This window comes from Podospora bellae-mahoneyi, chromosome 3 (assembly GCF_035222275.1).
Source record: "Podospora bellae-mahoneyi strain CBS 112042 chromosome 3, whole genome shotgun sequence".
In the NCBI taxonomy this organism is placed as follows: Eukaryota; Fungi; Ascomycota; class Sordariomycetes; order Sordariales; family Podosporaceae; genus Podospora; species Podospora bellae-mahoneyi.
In genome coordinates this window covers 3,468,332-3,485,994 of record NC_085882.1, presented here as the reverse complement: position 1 = coordinate 3,485,994, position 17,663 = coordinate 3,468,332, and the positions used below count along the sequence as shown (strand labels likewise).

The window sequence follows — 17,663 nt, the reverse complement described above, 5'->3', positions numbered from 1 at the left end:
GTTTTTTCTGACAGAGGTTCGCTGCTCTCTGGCAAAGCTTAGGTCAACCGAGCCCTAAGGTGAATGCGGCCCCGTGAGTGGCTGGTGGGCCGCCCTGACCACCTCAAGCGGGGCCACCAAAAAATTCACGACTCCCGAACTCAGAAGACTTGCTGTGCAGCCCGCCCCAACGCCAACTTCGATCAATCCATCCACCACGACAGCCAACCACCAGCAATCATGTCTGACGCCGGCGTTGAAGTTCAGGCCTACGAGGTCCTCCCCAAGGAGGTTGCCGCTGAGGTTGGCAGCATCAAGCTCTTCAGTACGTTATTTTGCCCCATGCAGCAGACCCCCCATTTCGACTGCGAGACAACTTCAAAAACCGCCAAAACTCGAAGATGGGGAACTCAGACGCTGACTGGTGTCAATTACAGACCGCTGGAGCTACGATGATGTCGAGATCCGGGATATCTCCTTGACGTAAGAGCCCTCTACCTTTGTCGCAAGATCAGAACCCGAGCAGGAAGCCCGATTGCGAAGTTACGCGCGCCGATCGAACCACCAAAAGATATTCGAGATTCGGAACGCAGGCTTCACATGGAGGCTCTTGCTCTCTCTCTGGCTGGGGAATTGGAGGCTAACGGGACTTTGTGTGCTTCAGCGACTACATCCAGATCCGGGCTCCCGTCTACCTCCCTCACTCTGCCGGTCGCTATGCCGCCAAGCGTTTCCGCAAGGCCAACTGCCCCATCATTGAGCGTCTCACCAACTCCCTCATGATGCACGGCCGCAACAACGGCAAGAAGATGATGGCCGTCCGCATCGTCGCCCATGCCTTCGAGATCGTGAGCATTACCGAGCACCCAAGGAAGTTGGAGGATCTGAGAGAACTGACACCATCACGCACAGATCCACCTGATGACCGACCAGAACCCCATCCAGATTGCCGTTGACGCCATTGTCAACTGCGGTCCCCGCGAAGACAGCACCCGTATCGGCTCGGCTGGTACCGTCCGCAGACAGGCCGTCGATGTCTCTCCCCTCCGCCGCGTCAACCAGGCCATCTCTCTCCTCACCACTGGTGCCCGCGAGGCCTCTTTCCGCAACGTCAAGTCGATTGCTGAGTGCCTTGCTGAGGAGCTCATCAACGCCGCCAAGGGTTCCAGCAACTCTTATGCCATCAAGAAGAAGGATGAGTTGGAGCGTGTCGCCAAGAGCAACCGGTAAATGGTGTCTCTGGTGGAAGGCATGTGGTTCGGCGTGGAACGGATTTTACGACTTGTTTTGCAGGGATGCATTTGTCCATTACGGTCTGGGATGGCTGCACGGCACTCTTGTTAAACAGGCACAAATAGGGGTCTCTCATAAAAAGGGAGCAAATCGTCAATTTCCGAAAGGCGTCATCGGTGTCAAAAATACCATGCCACATGTGCACATGTCTTTTCTTGTGTGTGTGGCCTCCTCTACATCTCTTTGTATTTTTCTGTCTTTTTTTACCATAGAGATGGGGGGCTATAATCTGTGTCTCAGTGATTGGAGACCGTTTCCCCATAAATCTACGAAAAAGCAAAGAACCTCCAATGCCCCGGTGCTCCAACGCTTGCTATCATACACATTGCAAAGACGACCTCGATCTCAGACAGATGAACAGAGAGGTGCTTGATAAATGACCCATTTGCCAGGGGACTATCATAAGCCAGTCGAGCCAGCAGATGCTTTTCCTTGTCCTCTTGCTCCCAAAAAAACGCCATAGCCATGAAGAGTTTCTCTGTTTTGGAGTAAAAGCATGCCTGGCCAGCAGAATACAGGGGAAAGGCATCAAGCCTGGACGAGAGACACTTGTACTCGCCATTCCAAAAGAGCAATAAAAACCACACCAGTCCTCCATCTCCTCAGCTCAGGCAACAGTATGACCCCCCTTGCCAACCGGAACCCTCAACCACATGCCCACATGCGGGATCCCCTCCTCCCACCACTTTCCCATCTTCTCGTCCACCTTGAACCCATACCTCTCCCAGACCTTGACCGCCTCCTCCTGCGCATGAATGCAAAACAGGCCCCGCCACTTAGGCAGCTGGCCCGTCACGTCCATGCCCAGTCTGTCAAAGCCCAACACGGAAGGGCTAGGGTTGAAGATGGTGTAATTTGTCTGCATCCAGGTAACTGCGGCGCGCACAAGCTGGCCCGCGATTCCCTTGTTACGGTACTCCTTGAGGACAGCCAGACGACCGAGCTTCACGTACGGCTCCTGACCGTTGTGGAAGGTGGTGGGGAAGTCGCGGATGTAGAGGGAGTTGCGACGGTTGCCTCCTTGGATCTCCTGGGGCTGGAGGGCCTGGACCGTCTCGCTGCTTCTAGGACGGACGGGGTCGCCGACGTTGGTGAGGAGGCCGTTTAAGTAGATGCCGCCGTTGCGAGGGTGGGCTGAGTGGGGGAAAGGGACTAGGCGGATGGTGCCGATGGGGAGGGAGGTGGTCCTGGTGACGCGGGGGCGGACGAGCCTGCCGGTTCGGGGGTCTAGGATGGCTGGGAGGATGGTGGTGAGGACAGAGGCGTAGATTACCCAGTGGCTTTTAAAGCAGGGTGTTAGTTATGAATTCAAAAAGGGTAAACGGGGGGAGACGGTACCAGCTACGGTGGTCGTCACTGTCGAATTCGTTTTCCAAGGCAATGCCCTGTTCTTCGACGTAGACCTTCTCTCTAACGCTCATGGCATCGAGGAAAGCCTTGGGGATGTTGCCTGGCTGGTCTTCGTGGGTCTTGTGCCGGTTGTAGTTCCAGAGCTGGCCTTGAGGCTTGATGAAAGAGATAAAGGGAGTGGGAGGGGCCGGATCTCTTGGAGGGCGGTCGGTTTGAGGCTCCCGGGGAGTGAATGAGCTGAAAGAGCTCGTGTCCATGGTTACTCTTGTCATGATGTTTGAGCTGGTTGTTCAAAGTAAAGGTGGTGAGTGAGTTGTAGGAACTGGCTTTGAAAAGGGAAGAGACGAAGGGCACACAGTTGCTGAATGAGTGACAGCTGAAACTGGCCGTTCTGTTGAGGGAGTGTGGTGACTAACAACCTCACACGGCCAACAGTACAATGACTGGGACGATGTCAAGATGAAGTCTGCCCGGCTACCCCTCTCGTGTGTCGCTTGGAGGGTTTAGACCTGAAAAGATGATAAGGGTGAGAAAATTTAAAGGAAGATGGAGAGTTTATCTGACTCACTATTACAGGGAAAGTCGAGAGGGGTGAGTTGGTGCTGGCATAGTTCTTTCCTTCTGGACTCCGTGCTCTGTACCTTCCCAAAGCCGCATTTTCGGCGTGCACGGACCACAATTTCGGAAAGCACGGACCAATTTTCGGCGCAGTGTGAATAGCGAGAGGGTGACTTCCGGCTGCGAGCACCGGATTGGCCGGAATAGTGGAGTCACGTCCCGGGAGGGTGATGGAAGCACGTTCCCTCTGATGATGGTGCCTGGCAGAATCACGCCATTGTTTGCAGATGTCCTTATTGGAAACTCAAGATTACCCAATGCCTCAACCGAGGCCGATGTCGCAATGCTCACAGTTCAGATGGCCACAAATATCTGATCACTCCCGGGAAGGGGCAGATCAAAAGACTTTGAAGATTTGTTTGTCTGCCTTCTGGCGGTATCAATGCTCTAATGTTGACCGTACATGGAGTGAAAGTACTTATTGTACCATGCAAAAGACTTGTAATCTGGCTCTCCAGCATCCGCCTTGTTGCCCTCTTCCTCCTTCTTGATGTTGTCATGCTCGTTGGAGCCTGGCAGTTCCGCAAGGGTCGTGTAGTCAGGGAACGCCCCGGGAATGGATGGACTAGCTGTCTTTGAGGGCACATCGTCTGGTCTCACTGCCGTTGTTGCTGGCAGTTCAACAGCAGCTGTCGTTGGCGATGTCACCTCCAGCTTCAACCTCCCAAACCCCGACACCAACCCCGACAATCTCCTCTCCTTCTCCGCCTTCTCCCTTATGTTCTCATGCATCTGCCTCGCCCACTGAGCCGACAACTTTGCCTCCCACCTCTCCTCCCCTTTTCCAAGCCCATCCATCCCGGCCTTCTCTTGCCCATCCATCTCCGCCTTTCCATCCATCTGCCCCTGCTCTCTCTGCAGAGCAACCACAGCCTCATCAACCCCTCTCCCCAATGGATGCCGTCTAATCAACTCGACATCCCCCCCCTCAAACATCCTCCCCGTAAGCGGATTCTTAAACTCCCCCTTTCCCCTCACAATCTCCCCAACCAACTCCTCCACATCCCAAGCAAACCCATCACTCGTAGCCAAAAACCTTTCTCTCGGTATCTCTCCCACCCCCACCCCAGATTTGAAAGTTGTCGAATTAACATACCCAGCCTCAGCAGAAACAAAAAACTCGTGATCAAGATGCATAGCGACATCGGCCCAGAATTGTTCGTATGTCTCCCCTTCTGGCATTGCAGATTGGAGCAAGTCCATTCGATCCCTGGCTTCTTGCTCGGCGTCGGGGGAGTCACTTTTGGCAGAGGGGCGCAGGTCGTCGATTGCTGTGCCGATTGCAGCAAAGTAGTCGTTTTTGGAGAGGCAGGCTTGGATTTCTCGGGAGAGGGCTCTGATGGGGCGGGGGGGTTTGGGGGTTTCCTCATGTTGGGAAGGGGCTGGTGGGGTGAGGGCGGAGGAGAGCTTCCCGTGAAGTAGGGCTTGGAGGAATGCGGTTATGTCTAGGTTGGTTGAGGTTTCTGAGAGGCGGACGACGGGAAGGGTTTGCTGGAGGGCGAGGATTTCTCCTAGCAAAAGACTTGCTTGGGTGGTGAGGTCTGCGTGGAGGGTTGCAAATTGCTGCGAGAGGGAGGTGAATTGTTCTGGGGTTACTGTTTGCGGTTGGGGGTTCTGGGGAGGGAGGAAGCGCTGGGGAAGACCGCCGGGGGACCAGGATGAGTGGGATTGGAGAGAGGTGTGACGGGAGAGGTCGGTGTTGGCTGATGAGGGTGTTGGTTGGGGTAGTGTTTGGTTGGAGCGACGCGCGCTGCGCTGCGTGAAGAGGGAGGCCATTTTGTGTTATTATGTTGCTTCGATAAATGATGTGGACAGGTGAAGAAGACAAACATGAAGATGAAAAATCATGAAGAGAGGGGGGCAGCCTCATGTACACCTATGCAGCAGCTCGTTAGTGCGCGCCACATTGGATCAGGCTGCCAGTCTGCCTATCTGGGGTGTAAGTGTCTGCCAAGGGGAGCTGAACTGCTAACTCAGCTGTCCCGACTGAGCGGTTACAGAGGCGCTTCTCCATAGAGTCCATGTCACAGGTATCATGTGTGCTTGTGTCTGGTGTGTGGTTTGAAGAAAGTCTTCTATTTCAGTATAGGTGATGATTGTAACCCTACCTGATACTACTCCTTGACCAACCTCCCAGCCCTCAAAGCACCAAAACTCTGCCTCAGCGCATCCCCAATAACCCTCATCCTCGGTGGCACAAACCCCTCTGGACACAACAACACATACCTCACCACCACCCCCTTCACACCCCCAAAGTCCTCACACGCAACAAACACCCTCCTGTCCATCAGCAGGCTGCTCTTCCACGTAGTCTCTGTCTTCCAGCAAGTCCTCAAATCCATCGGCGGCTCATCTTCTCCTCTCTCCTCCGCTTCCCCGTCACCGCCCACAACCAACCCCTTGCACAAAATCTCCCACATGCTCCTAGTCCCCAATCCCGACCAAATAAACTTGATATTCCCAGACCCCCCCGCACCGCCAATAAAGTTGCCAGTTCTCAGTATAAACTGCACAACCCCCTGCATAGCCGGTAATTTCGACCCACCCGGCGCAGAAATCAAACAACCACTGCCCCCAAACTGCCCGCTCATCCACGAGAGTAAAGTCTCTCTATCTGCTGAGAGGCCATCATCTGACCCTGGGTTTTCCCGACTTAAAATCCGGGATAACGTCTCCCGTGGCGAGGAGCTTACTCCCGCCAGGACAGGAAAAGAGTCAATGACCGCTCTGAGCCCATTTCTCAGTTCTGGAACAGAGACATTGGCTGAATAGACACATGCTAGTAAGAAGTCCAACGCCGGGGGATCGGACAAGAGGTGGTGTGCTCTGACTTCTAATGGAGCAAACGAGAAGGTCTCGTCACAGAACTGAGATCCGCAAGTTGCAGGAATTGGACCGGGGCGGGCGAGTTGTTCGAGGCATGCCAGGCAGTGGGATAGGGGAGAGGCGAGGATGGATGAGACGAAGGTGTAGGTTCTGTCCAGTTGGAGTTGCTCTTGGATGGTGCCGCTGATGTGGTTATCTTGAGACAGCGAGGAGAGGAAGGCGGAGAGTCTGCGGCTTAGGAGGTAGGCGAATAGGGATGGTTTGGCGAAGCAGATGGTGCCGTCTGGCATGCTGAGGCCGCTTACGTGCCACAAGCCGTGAGGACGGGTGTTGCTGTCGTCGGTGGTGCTGGGGTGATAGTGGGTGCAAAAAGCTGGTTGCTGGTCTAGAAGGGATATCCTCACGAGGAGCAAGCGTGGGGAGGGATCGATGCCGATGGCTTGTCTCTTCTGGGCGGAGATCTTTTTGAGAGGGAAGCAAAGCTCCCATTGCATTTCACCGACTGGTTCGATGAAGCTGGTGAGGTGTGTAGGAATCATGGCCGCAGCTGGAGTGAAGGGTTCAACAGGAGGGGCATCTTCTACGCCGAGCTCCTCCATGAGCATAGTTGTTCGCGCCGCATCCGAACTTTGAAGTAGAACTTGCATATCGAGAAGGTTATTGGCCGCGAGAACCAGGTTTGCGTAGTCGGCCATGAGGCATTCTCTGGCAACCTGCAGACCTTGGTCGTCAACATCATCCCCTAACCCCAACAAAGCCGTGAAAGCCCAAAGGGCATTGCGACTCATGTCATCGGTGTTGATGTCTGGCGAGCGTCTCCAGCAGTAACTCAGCACCTGCGTAGCCTGACGATTCCACTTCCCAGCATCCAGCTGTTTTTCTCGAGCGCAGATACTCTGAAGGGCCACCTTCCCTTGAGGAGCAGCGCGACGTAAGCCGGCCAAAGCCAAACAGATGAGACTCAGCGTGTCTGGTTTCGGCTGAAAAAGCGACATCAGCACCGAGTCCTGCGGCAACACTTTGTTTTCGTCTTGCAGAATGTCCAATAACACAGTTGTATCTGGTATCTCTTGCAGCCACAGCCATTTTAAATCTCCCTTGCCCTCCTGGTGTAGATATGCCAATATACCAACTGCTCTTCCATACTGGTGCTGGAGCACATCCCACCATTGATACCTTTCCGGCGTAAACCCAAGATCCGACAACGACATCCTCGAGATGTCACTGCTACCACCAACTCTTTGTTGAGAGAACAGAGCCCTGAGATCATGCACCCACTGGACGAAGTTCTGCAAAGGAAGCTCCGCGGCTGACCACGCCAGCAAGTCTCGCCTCCGTTGGAGTAACCGGAAGAACAACAGCTGATGCCAGCATTCATGAGTGTAACAGCGCAGCTGTTGACGCTGGGCCAAGAGGCGCGCAAATTCGACACACGAGGAATGGCTTTCTGACCGGACCAGTGGCAGCATATCCTTGATGAGGACGATATCCTCGTTCAAGATCCGCTCGATACAGGCGTCATATACTTTGGGGTCATGATGGCGTAGTGGCTCTATTTCGGTGGCAAGCTTTGCTCTTTCGGGCTCAACACCTCTTGCGTAAAATCGGATGGTCTGGCGGACGATTGCTAGCAACGCTTCGGCTGGAGGGGAGTCGCCATGGGTTTCTCCTCCAATCACCACCCTCAGGTATGCCTTGATGTCTTCGTTCATGATGTGAGATGTCCCGAGGGCCTCGAAGATCTCATCCAAAGTCTCTTTGGGTGGGAGTTGCTGTAGGCTTTGCCATAGATCCAGGGGCAGAGATCCGTGCAGCCAGTTGGCGTTCACTATAGCCGCCCCAAAGTCGTGTATCCTCATGGCAAGATTCTCGGCAACGTCCGTCTCTAGTATAGAGTTGTATTCTTCCCTGGCCAACTGCATGACTCGAGCCACGTCTAAACTGACATATCCAGAGAGCAACCGCTGAAGGTTTGGATAGACTTCCAAGATGGGAAGTGTCCTCGTCAGAGCTGTCATTCGAATGTCAAAGCCGGCTTCGTAGGTTTGTAGCCACATGAGGATCGAGTGGATGGACTCGTCATCGTCGGTCTCCAGCACTGCTTCGGTGAGGGAAAGGAGATCATTGTCCAGAGGCCTCGAGCTGTTGATACAGAGGTGTATGACGAGATTGATGGCGTGTGGGCCAGGAATACGCTGTGCGTTGTCCAGATTGGCTAGGAGGCGGTGGAGCAATAGAACGTCTTGGTTGACGACCGGTACGACGTTGAAACATCCAGGAACCGAGTCTTTCAGGCAAGGATACCCTGAGCCGGTGATGTCTGGTCCTTCGAGGTCAAATACATAGCACAGCTTTTGTCTTTGGGTTTCTGAAAAGGTCCCTTCTTCCCAGTTCCTTAGCCGTTCCTGGTCTGGTCTCCAGTTGGCCCAAAATATCCTGTCTGGCACTAAAGCGGACGCTACTATCTTTGCTGTGGAGGTCTCGGGCTGATTAGATACTGATCGAATCCAGGAAACTGCAGTACAGAGACTCATGTATTTCCGTTCTTGTTGCAGCATGTCCAAGTGGGTCCTGAAAGCTGTGGAAAAGTCTGTCGCGTTCAAGAAGTCGATGATGTAGGAAGGTGGAAGGATGTATGCATCAGGGCCTTCCTCCAGGGTCTGGAAAAGCTGTCTGATGGCTGGGAGAAAGTCGGTGCCCGCCAGCAGGCTCAAGAGGATATCCGCAACTTGGCTGTCTGTTCTGCTGATGAGCAACGGGTTTGCGCGTGCACCAAGCGTCAAGCAGCTCAAGAATTTCGGGCTGACTGCTTCTAGCTGGCATTTCTCTCTCATTGCTACCAGCAGTGTCGTGCCAACGGAGTGGGAAAGGGCGTGAAGACAGGCGACCAAACCGACTCTTTCCGAACCGTTTTCCCGCGCAGCATGTTCCAAGACCAACTCTCGAAGTAATGAATCGCATTGTGATGAACCTTGAACAAGCCCTTGCCGGTTAATAAAGGCATCTGTGGCATCCCTGAGAGCATCAAAGGGAAAATAATCGGAAGAGCCCAACTGAAACCTGGCACCAGTGTCGATGATTTGTCGATGCCATATTTCACGTGGTGAGCGTAGAAAATGAGCCATCATGAGATGATTTTGCCTGTAAACCAGTCGTCGAGTCCTAGCTCATCTTGTAATAGGCTGCCAGCCCCATGAGGTGGTAAGTTGAGGAGAGTGGTTGACCCAATGGTGTGAAAAGCGTTATCTTGTCGAGTAGAGGGCGTTGATGTCTGATTCCACAAGGATTGCCATCACCTGGTGGAGTTTTCTTGTGCCATGAGTCCATCTACTTGGTGTGGTCAGTGTGTCTCATGTCAATGGACAGCCACAAGGCTCCTCGAAAGGTGGCATCGAGATGCTCACAAGCCGCAGCCCGGGTACCTGGTTGGGACATGTTCTCTGGCAGACCCCATCCGCAGGGGAGTCTGCCTTGGGTCAAGGTGCCATCGTCCTCCTCAACAATGTGGTGTTTGATCGGTTACTCTGGCTGAGCGAACCATTCAGCTTGGCCCACGCTATTGCAGGCGCGTCTGTAAGAGGAAATGCGGCTTCATCCTTGGCGGGATGACAAGACGGACAGCCAATGGGAGGCTCGTTCAGGTCCGACAACTTGCTTAGGTCTCGACTGCACTCGAGCTGCTGTGCCGTGATAAGAGAGGGAAGACTTGGATTCAAAGTCCCCATGCTGGGGACTTGTAGCACGCGCACTGTGCGGCCATGAGGTGTAAGCTTGTTCTGGACTGGTGTTATCGATGGCCAGAGCCTCGTCTCGAGAACCGCCCAGAGCGACGTGAAATATGCGGCTAGACGCCACAAAGTGAGGGGTCGGCTACTTGGAGTCGACCAGAAGAATGAGAGCAATCTGGGAAACAGCGGACAATCTGGTGCTTCATTGCTGCGGCTGGAGGAGATGTCTTGGACGAGGTCGAGACTTGAGAAGTTGAAGTGATTCCACGCTCCCGTCGCACAGAGTGGACCACGGGGGGGCTGATTCCCTGTGGTCTAACACTGGGTGCTAACAGCAGAATCAACAGCAAATCTGTTAGCTTGTTAAGCAACGCCTAATATCATTGCTCTCATAAAGAATGCGGTTTCACAGACATCCTGTTCCTGTCTTTTTTCTTCATGGATTGACGATGCGTTTGGACTTGGTGTGGATCTTGCTGTTGGGGTTATGAATTTAACATGAAGGGTTCTTAAGACAACACCATTAACCCTGAATCTTTCGTGTGAAATTTGAGACCACGTAAAGATGGTCAAGATGAAATGATGAAAGATGTTGGACTTTGAGACAATAATCCAAGCACCTGTCTAACTAGGCGACGTGAATTAAGGCAGCAGTCTGCGTTGAGGATCTAGTCGCCAACCAACCACCCATGAATCCGACGACCCGACTTGCAACTCGTACTTGACTTCAACGAGATCCCAACTTTCTACTGGGCGTGTGGATATATCTGTCCAGGCGAGATCACCTTCGTAGTTGTGGTATCCTTTCTCCCATCACCTGTCTTGTAGCACATCGGAGATACACTGAGGAACACGGGCTTCTGCATCCCATGCTCGGCATCATTGTCATAGCAAAGCACAAAATCTTGACCTAGCAGAACCAAGGTGTTCCTTTGAGGAAACATAAGGCCAAGCTCTGACCGTTGCATCCCGAATTGGAGGGCAAGTTCGCTGGCCTTGAACACCATCTTCTCAACCGTCTGTTCGATGGCTTGCGGGATTCCACCAACGCATATGCGGCGAAGTTCTGTTAGTATATTTTCGCGGACATTGTTGCGGTTCTGGAAGAATGGCGAGCTCAGGTAGTCGGACAAAGGCGAGTGAGTTTTGTCCTTCTTCGGTAGCAAGGCCGCCATGACGGCCTGGAAGGTGGACGATCTCCATTTGTTGGTCTCCTTGTCATTCCGGAGGAAATTGACGTAGTCTTCTTCAATCGTTGCCATGTCATACTCCCCAATGGGCAAGCGAACTAAATTAACGAGCGAGTTTGTTAACAATGGAAAAACTGCGTAGTCGTGATCTAGACACATACCCTCAGACTTTCCCGTCCCAAGTAATTTGCGGTAGGCGATCCAGACTTCAAGAAGCCTCTGCTTCCCCTGCTGGGGACCCAAGGCACCGAGCCCGAAAGGAGCAGAAAAGAAGCCATACATCATGTGCTCCCAGAAGATGCCCTGCAACAGGAACCTCAGCTGATCCCTCCCTTCCCTCTCCAAAAACCCGCCAGGGTCTAGCTGGTTGACCTGGAAAAAGTCAACCGCAGGCAAGTTATGCGTTATTTTGCTGATGTCGAGATTGAGCTGGTCAAAGTCGACTTGAAGGTGATCATCGGTTGCCGGCCGATAGTCGTCCGAGTTGTCGACCAGGCTGCTCTCCAGCAAGCGGACCTTGTTCTCGAGATCCTTCACAGCTTGTTGTTTGTTGAGTTCCCACTGTATACCGACTTGGTTGATGAGGTCTTGACATTGAGCGTGGAATGCTTGCATCTTCTGTTCGTGATCGATCTTTTGCTGGCTCAAAGCCACCTCATGCTCCTTCGTCAGCCTCTGGAGTTTTTGGTCGTGTGCATCCTTGTACGATTGGTACTGTGTCTGCATTATGTTCTTCTCCTGTCGCAGTGTGTCGATCTCGGCTTGAAGCGTTGTTCGGACCTTCTCCGTCGCAGCAAGTTGATCGGCCTTATGACTGTCGAGTTTCCTTCTCAAGGCCTCTATTTCCATATTGAGCTTGCCGATCTCCGCATTAAACCTGTGCTGATGCCGCTTCCTCTCCTCCTGGAGCTGGAGCTGGTGTCTGTCTTTCTCTTCCTGAAATCTTCGTTCGTGCTCCGGGTTTAGTTGCTTGAGACGGTTGTCCAAGGCCTCAAATTCCCTCCACCATTTGTTGCGTTCTGCAATGAGCTCGTCTTGATCCTTCAAACTCTGTACCAAGCGTTCATTCTCCAACTTGATTTTCTCCATCCGTGCCGTTTGCTCTTTGTTGTAGTCCTCCCAATCTGCCACTGAGGCGAGCTGTTCGTTACAGTAGTCAACGATCATGTCAAAAGCGGTCTTTTGTTGCTCCAGGCCTTTCCACTTCTTAGCAGCCAAGTATTTCTTGATCCCTCCTTCCAACTTGATCTGTTCCCTCTCAAGCGCGTCCCTCTCGTGTTCCACTCGCTGTTTCTCGTCCTCGACAAGCTTCTTCTCATTTTCCAGTCGCCCCTTCTCGCTTTTAAGGGAACCGATGCTCTGGTGGAGAGTACCTGTGCTCTTCCTTTCGCTCTCCAAACGTTCTCTTTCGCTTTCCAAACTCTCCGTCAAGCTTGCTACCTTCTGGGTCAAGGTGGTTTTCTCAATCTTCCAGGCCTCGACCTGAGCCTCCAGTTCGCGGATTCTCTCATCCTTGGTAAGTTGATCAGCAGGCTCTCCTTGGATTTGGGATTGTTGGCGTGCCCGGAAGCTCTGAGGGTCTGGGTTTTGGATAGGCAAGCTCAGTTCTCCTTGAGCCTGGGTGCTTGGAAGGGCCATCTCAAAGCTGTGATGGGCGATGCTTTTAGGTGGGACGGCTGGGGGTGGTCCTGCAGAATCTTGTAGTGTTGGTCTGTTGCCATTTTGGTTCAAGGGACCTTGGAGACCTGAATAAGACTGAGGGTTTGGCTTGAAGTATTCCGTTGGACTGGAGGACCTCGAGAGCCCCAAGGACATTGAAGGAGTGACGAGAGTTGCAGCGGGCGTACCGAAAGACGTCTGACTGACAGGCAGTCCGTTATTAGGGGAGCTAGAGGAAGGGGGAGGGCTGGAAGAAGACCGGGGATATCGTGAGAATTGTGAGTGGTAGGTGTTGTGTGGAAGTGAATCGGTGCGGGGACCGATCGTGGTTGATGGTGGCGGGAATTGTGTTACATGTTCGGGGTGGGAACCGCTGAACGGCGCTTGAAGAGTGGCATTCACCGGTGAATAGGCGTCCTGAGTCGCATCCATTCGAGGACCTGTGGTAAAATTTACAGGAGGAAGAACCGGGGCGTAAGAAGGTGATGGCTGAACCGACGCGGACCGCACAGGTTGCTGAGCGCGAGCATGAGGATCACCAGAATGTGTGTTTGGTGCTGGCTGGTGTGGAAGAGCATGCTGGGGTTGGGACATCATCCGTTGGTAGTACTCTGGACAGGCTTGGGAGAGCCGTTCCTTGACCACATCGGGCAGTTCCAGAAATGTAGCTGCATCGAGCTCTGATAATATTCCGACCTCCTTGTTGTTGAGATAGCCCATAAGCCCAGGTGCTTTTGTCAACACGACAGCCAGTCTGTGCGGATGGTGGTTGGCTATATGCCGAACCCGATCTTCAGGAATTTCACATATCCTTCTTTCCGAAACTCTCTGGAGAATGTGTGAGCGGAGATGAGCAAGCCTGTCGACGTCAATTTCGTTCAGCAAATCAACAGGCAACTGGTCCTGCTGCTCTCGTGTCAGTTTGTTGAGGATATCTGGATCGTTCTTTTGCTTGAGCTTCTCTGTTGGCCTGTCTTTCCTTCCAAAGTTGGAGACCTTTTTCTTGGTTTTGTCAAAGATGTTTCGAGCAGTAGACGATCCGCGAGGAGGAACATCAGGCCGTAAATCCGGATATGCCGGCGGCGCGAAGTAGCTGGGTGTGTTCGCCATGCTGACGAGGAGGAGGTGAAATACCTAGATAGTCAAGTTCAAAAGAAAGGAACTGAACCGCGAAGGGTGGTGATGGCATCACACGAAGTAGCAAGACAGAGATGAGCACCAAAAAGGTGCATCGCCTCCTCCGTAGCCTGATCACCCGTCGGGTTATCTCGTTTCTGTGCTGCCGACCCCCCCGCCAGAGCTGAAAAATGGTGCCTTTCCATCAACACCTCAGGCTTGTGTCCATGCAGTTGTTGTCATTGCACACAGTGCACAAAACGGAGTGGTAGCTGATTACTGCCCCTCCCCCCTCATAGCTCCCCAGCCCAAGCTCAAGGAAGGCGCAGCATATTGCGCTAGTAGGCGCCACACGCAGCGGGGTGGTGCGCGGTGCAACCAACTCACACTTCCTCTCACCAGTCCCATCAATCCAGCCTCACCATGCGAGCGCTTCGAGTGTATCCGTAACCGACATGGATCATCCATTTGTTCAGGCCAGGGGCGCAAGGCCCAAGGCAAACCCCCTTGGAGGGGCATCATCTCTGTGTTCTGTCTGACCGGACAGGAACTTCCATATCTTCTCACCTCTATAACCTTACTGATACATGCATCTTGCTTCAAGTCTTTCTTTCTGATGCTCTGAATCACCTCGCTTCAACCCATTGGCATTATTGGCATCATGGCTTCCTCGACACCACCCCCTCCTACCGCTAAACCGCCGCCACCTCCCCCCTTACAATCAGGCTCAACATCTGAAGCATTTGGGCAATTCACGTTCACGGGGTTACCTCCTGGACTGTTCTCAAACAAGCACACAGCTCCGCAACGAACGTCCTCTCCCGCTGCCCAGAGCACGAACGATGCCCCGGCGTCGACGACATCCCCGTCTTCATACAAGCTCTCGGCATCAGCATATGGCTCTCAAAAAGATCCCCGTCCCCCAGTTTCAGCTCCGCCATCCCAATGGCAACCCCCGGGCCCGGCAAGCTTCAGTAGCCCTATGCCACCTCTGACAGCCCCATCATTTGGAGGTCAGGTCAATGTGAAAACCCAGGGTGGCCAGGGACAGCGATCAGTCCAACTGCAATTTGAAGGCCAACGAACGCCCGATGTCATGCCAAAACCTCCTCCACCAGCACAGCCGGCCGCTGTACCAACAGGAGAAACACGTCTGCAGATTGCTCTTGACTATGGCACCACCTACACCGGTATGTCCAGCCCCTTGATTGCCCATTAGGTAGATGTCACGCTGATGTTGCGGGCAAAACCAGGTGTTGCTTATTTGCCCGTATCTGCCAACAACTTGAAACATCGCGGGTTGGAGGAATTCACAGAAGACATCAAAGTAATCACAGCTTGGCCACCAAAGGAAGAGCAGGAAAAAGTCCCATCCCAACTGTCCTACTCCGTCACGCCTAAAGGCTGTGCACAGTATGGCTACGACATTGACGATAACTCCCTGGTGTTGAAGAAGACAAAGATTCAGCTCGAGGCAATGGGCACTCGCCTCGACGAGCTGCGGACCCTGAGCGAGTTGCTCAAGGAACTTCGCGATATGGACCTCAGCGAGGAGGAAGTGATCGAGAACGGCATTCCCGAGCATCTTGCCAAAGAACCCGAGGAGATTGTCAAGGACTACTTAAATGAGATTGCAGAGAAGACAGAAAAGATCATCACCACTGAGCTTGGCAGGCATGTGCTGTCAAATGTTGCCATAGACTTGGCTGTCACTCATCCAGCAGTAAGTGCTTATTTTCCCATGCCTTGTACTGTATGTGGCTAACTCATCAAGTAGATTTGGTCAGACCGAGCCCTCAACTCTACGTACCGTGCCGTTCGGGCAGCCTTTAATCATGACCTCTTCCCCAAGCTGGAGAACATTTCATTTGTCTCTGAGCCGGTTGCCTGTGCTCACTTTACGCTTCGTGAGGCATGGAAGAACAACCGGGTGCGGTTCAGAAAGGTACGAGCCCGCAGTTTATGGCTACCTTGGCCAGTGTTGAACTTGACTGATAAGGCAAAACAGAATGATTGTTTCATTGTGGTCGATGCTGGCGGTGGGACCGTTGTGAGTCTTTCCCTAGCATTCATGACAAAGACCAAGTCTAATCAGACCTGCTGTGATAGGATCTTGCTTGTTACAAAGTTGTGGACATTGACTACGAGAAGAAGGAGATGAAGCTGGACCAAGTCGGAAATCCTTTGGGTAAGCTTGCTGATTATTGTTGCCTGACTGGGTCCGCTAACTTTTCCCAGGCGCTACTTGTGGGTCGACTTGCGTCGACGATGACTTCGAGGCTTTCGCAGCGTACCAGTTAGGGGACAAGGCCTGGCAGCAGCTCACCACGGAAGGTGTCAAGCATGCTGCTGGAGGGCATACTATCATGAGGCCTACACTTCGTGGCATACAAGAGAAGTTCCAGGTCATCAAGCACAGTTACGACGGAAAGGAGAGCGGATTAACAGCTCCTATCTATTTGCCCAAGAGCTTCCGCATCTCTGAGGAAATGAAGGGTGTCTCGAACGGAGCGCTGAGTATAACACCGTAAGTCATTGTGACCAATGTGCTGATGGCGTATTCTTACATGCCATCTACCAGGGCCGACTTGAAAAAGATGTTTGACCGATCGGTCAACAAGACTGTCTATCTTATTCAGCAAGCTGTAACTCAAATCAAGCTGGGAGAAGAGCTTCCGGTCAAGGTAAGCAATCCGCCCTCCCACGCCTGATGGCTGTGAGCACACGCTAAACCTTCACAGACCGTCTTCCTTTCTGGCGGGTTTGCGCAGAACAAATACCTGATCCAAAGGGTCAAGGAGTTTTGCACCAAGCAAAAGATTGAGCTTGAAGAAGGAAACGGCTCGTGGGCTGCCGTCGCCAGAGGTGCCATCATCAAGTCTCTGGGTGTCTACACTGAGAAGCCCAAGCATGTTATAAGCTGCCCACGATATTACGGCATCAAGGTGCGCAGGCCATTCGCTTCGTACGAGAACCACGCCCGCAGCGACATCGATGTCGATGCCCAGGGCATCCAATGGGCAACGGACCAAATCCGTTGGTTTATCCAGAAAGGCGACGCGATTCTCCCCAACAAACCCACAGTGGCAAGATACGAATTACACTTCTCGATGAACGCAAGCGAATTCCCTGGCACACAGTTGCAGAACAAACGAGGTGGGCGCGGAGTACCACAACAGCCGGCGGCCGTCTTTCGGGATGTTGTATTTTTGTCCTCGTCAAGAGACAAGGCACCGACAGCGATGAGCATGGTCAAAGAGGGTACGCACAGGTCGTGGCAAATGTTGATGATTAACCCTTTGCTAATATCCAACCTAGAGTCTGAACAGATGTATACATTGAAGGTCAATTTGACCGATGTTCCGCAGGCACATATTGTTCCCGTGGAGACGGGAAACAAGCAACAAGGGAGGCAGTTGCAGTTCCATGTCGTGGTTGAGATTCAGGTGTTTGACGAGGTGACTGTAAGCATCAAGAGTGGGGACACTACATTGGCGTCGAGGAAGATAGCCTTGGAATAGGGGTAGCCCCGGATCACTGGAAATGTTGAGTTCTGTTTCGCAGACCCAAGAGAAAACCCATCCATAGTGCTCTTACTTGTTGCAACAGCTTTAGTCGGGGGTCGTCAGAATAGGTATCCAGCGGAAGAGAGCCATACGCGAAAAGTGAGAAGCGGGCAGCTGGATTAGGCAGTGAATGTCAGCCAGCTCCGGAAAAAGACGACACCGATATCGATCCCTTTCCGTGGAAATCTCGAACTGCGAACCATCCCCATTTCTAAGCCATCTTGAGTCTACCTTGGGGGCTAGAACTACGAGTCTGCCAATACAAAGGCTCCCTTGAGAGCCTTGTGCCAATGCCCAATCCGACTGTCGTTTGGCGCGCCCAAAGCTACCCTAGCTGC

General features: G+C 52.9%; 6 protein-coding genes across 6 annotated transcripts; 2 read left to right on the top strand and 4 right to left on the bottom strand.

The window, feature by feature from the left end:
- The first annotated feature begins 117 nt into the window (after positions 1 to 117).
- Positions 118 to 1,561, top strand: RPS5 (ribosomal protein S5). Its single transcript, XM_062878157.1, has 4 exons — positions 118 to 304; positions 417 to 462; positions 644 to 827; positions 892 to 1,561. Exons 1-4 carry the CDS (start codon positions 220 to 222, stop codon positions 1,207 to 1,209), a joined length of 633 nt encoding a protein of 210 aa, XP_062733998.1. The 5' UTR covers positions 118 to 219; the 3' UTR covers positions 1,210 to 1,561.
- Positions 1,562 to 1,879: 318 nt separating this feature from the next.
- QC761_310120 (uncharacterized protein) lies at positions 1,880 to 3,224 on the bottom strand (the record flags this gene model as incomplete). Its single annotated transcript, XM_062878156.1, has 2 exons — positions 2,611 to 3,224; positions 1,880 to 2,552 (listed from the first exon to the last, which is right to left on the bottom strand). Exons 1-2 carry the CDS (start codon positions 2,892 to 2,894, stop codon positions 1,880 to 1,882), a joined length of 957 nt encoding a protein of 318 aa, XP_062733997.1. The 5' UTR covers positions 2,895 to 3,224.
- A 364-nt stretch (positions 3,225 to 3,588) lies between these two features.
- Positions 3,589 to 5,120, bottom strand: QC761_310115 (uncharacterized protein). Its single transcript, XM_062878155.1, has 2 exons — positions 5,071 to 5,120; positions 3,589 to 4,995 (listed from the first exon to the last, which is right to left on the bottom strand). The coding sequence occupies exons 1-2, from the start codon at positions 5,086 to 5,088 to the stop codon at positions 3,628 to 3,630; spliced, it is 1,386 nt and encodes a 461-aa protein (XP_062733996.1). The 5' UTR covers positions 5,089 to 5,120; the 3' UTR covers positions 3,589 to 3,627.
- Positions 5,121 to 5,354: 234 nt separating this feature from the next.
- QC761_310110 (uncharacterized protein) lies at positions 5,355 to 9,191 on the bottom strand (the record flags this gene model as incomplete). The annotated part of the gene is made up of 1 exon (XM_062878154.1): positions 5,355 to 9,191. One exon carries the CDS (start codon positions 9,189 to 9,191, stop codon positions 5,355 to 5,357), a length of 3,837 nt encoding a protein of 1,278 aa, XP_062733995.1.
- A 1,133-nt stretch (positions 9,192 to 10,324) lies between these two features.
- On the bottom strand, positions 10,325 to 13,994 carry QC761_310100 (uncharacterized protein). The gene is made up of 2 exons (XM_062878153.1): positions 11,146 to 13,994; positions 10,325 to 11,082 (listed from the first exon to the last, which is right to left on the bottom strand). The coding sequence occupies exons 1-2, from the start codon at positions 13,751 to 13,753 to the stop codon at positions 10,541 to 10,543; spliced, it is 3,150 nt and encodes a 1,049-aa protein (XP_062733994.1). The 5' UTR covers positions 13,754 to 13,994; the 3' UTR covers positions 10,325 to 10,540.
- Positions 13,976 to 17,280, top strand: QC761_310090 (uncharacterized protein; the record flags this gene model as incomplete). The annotated part of the gene is made up of 8 exons (XM_062878152.1): positions 13,976 to 14,949; positions 15,013 to 15,482; positions 15,537 to 15,809; positions 15,869 to 15,947; positions 15,998 to 16,286; positions 16,341 to 16,443; positions 16,501 to 17,020; positions 17,078 to 17,280. The coding sequence occupies exons 1-8, from the start codon at positions 14,421 to 14,423 to the stop codon at positions 17,278 to 17,280; spliced, it is 2,466 nt and encodes an 821-aa protein (XP_062733993.1). The 5' UTR covers positions 13,976 to 14,420.
- Positions 17,281 to 17,663: the final 383 nt, after the last annotated feature.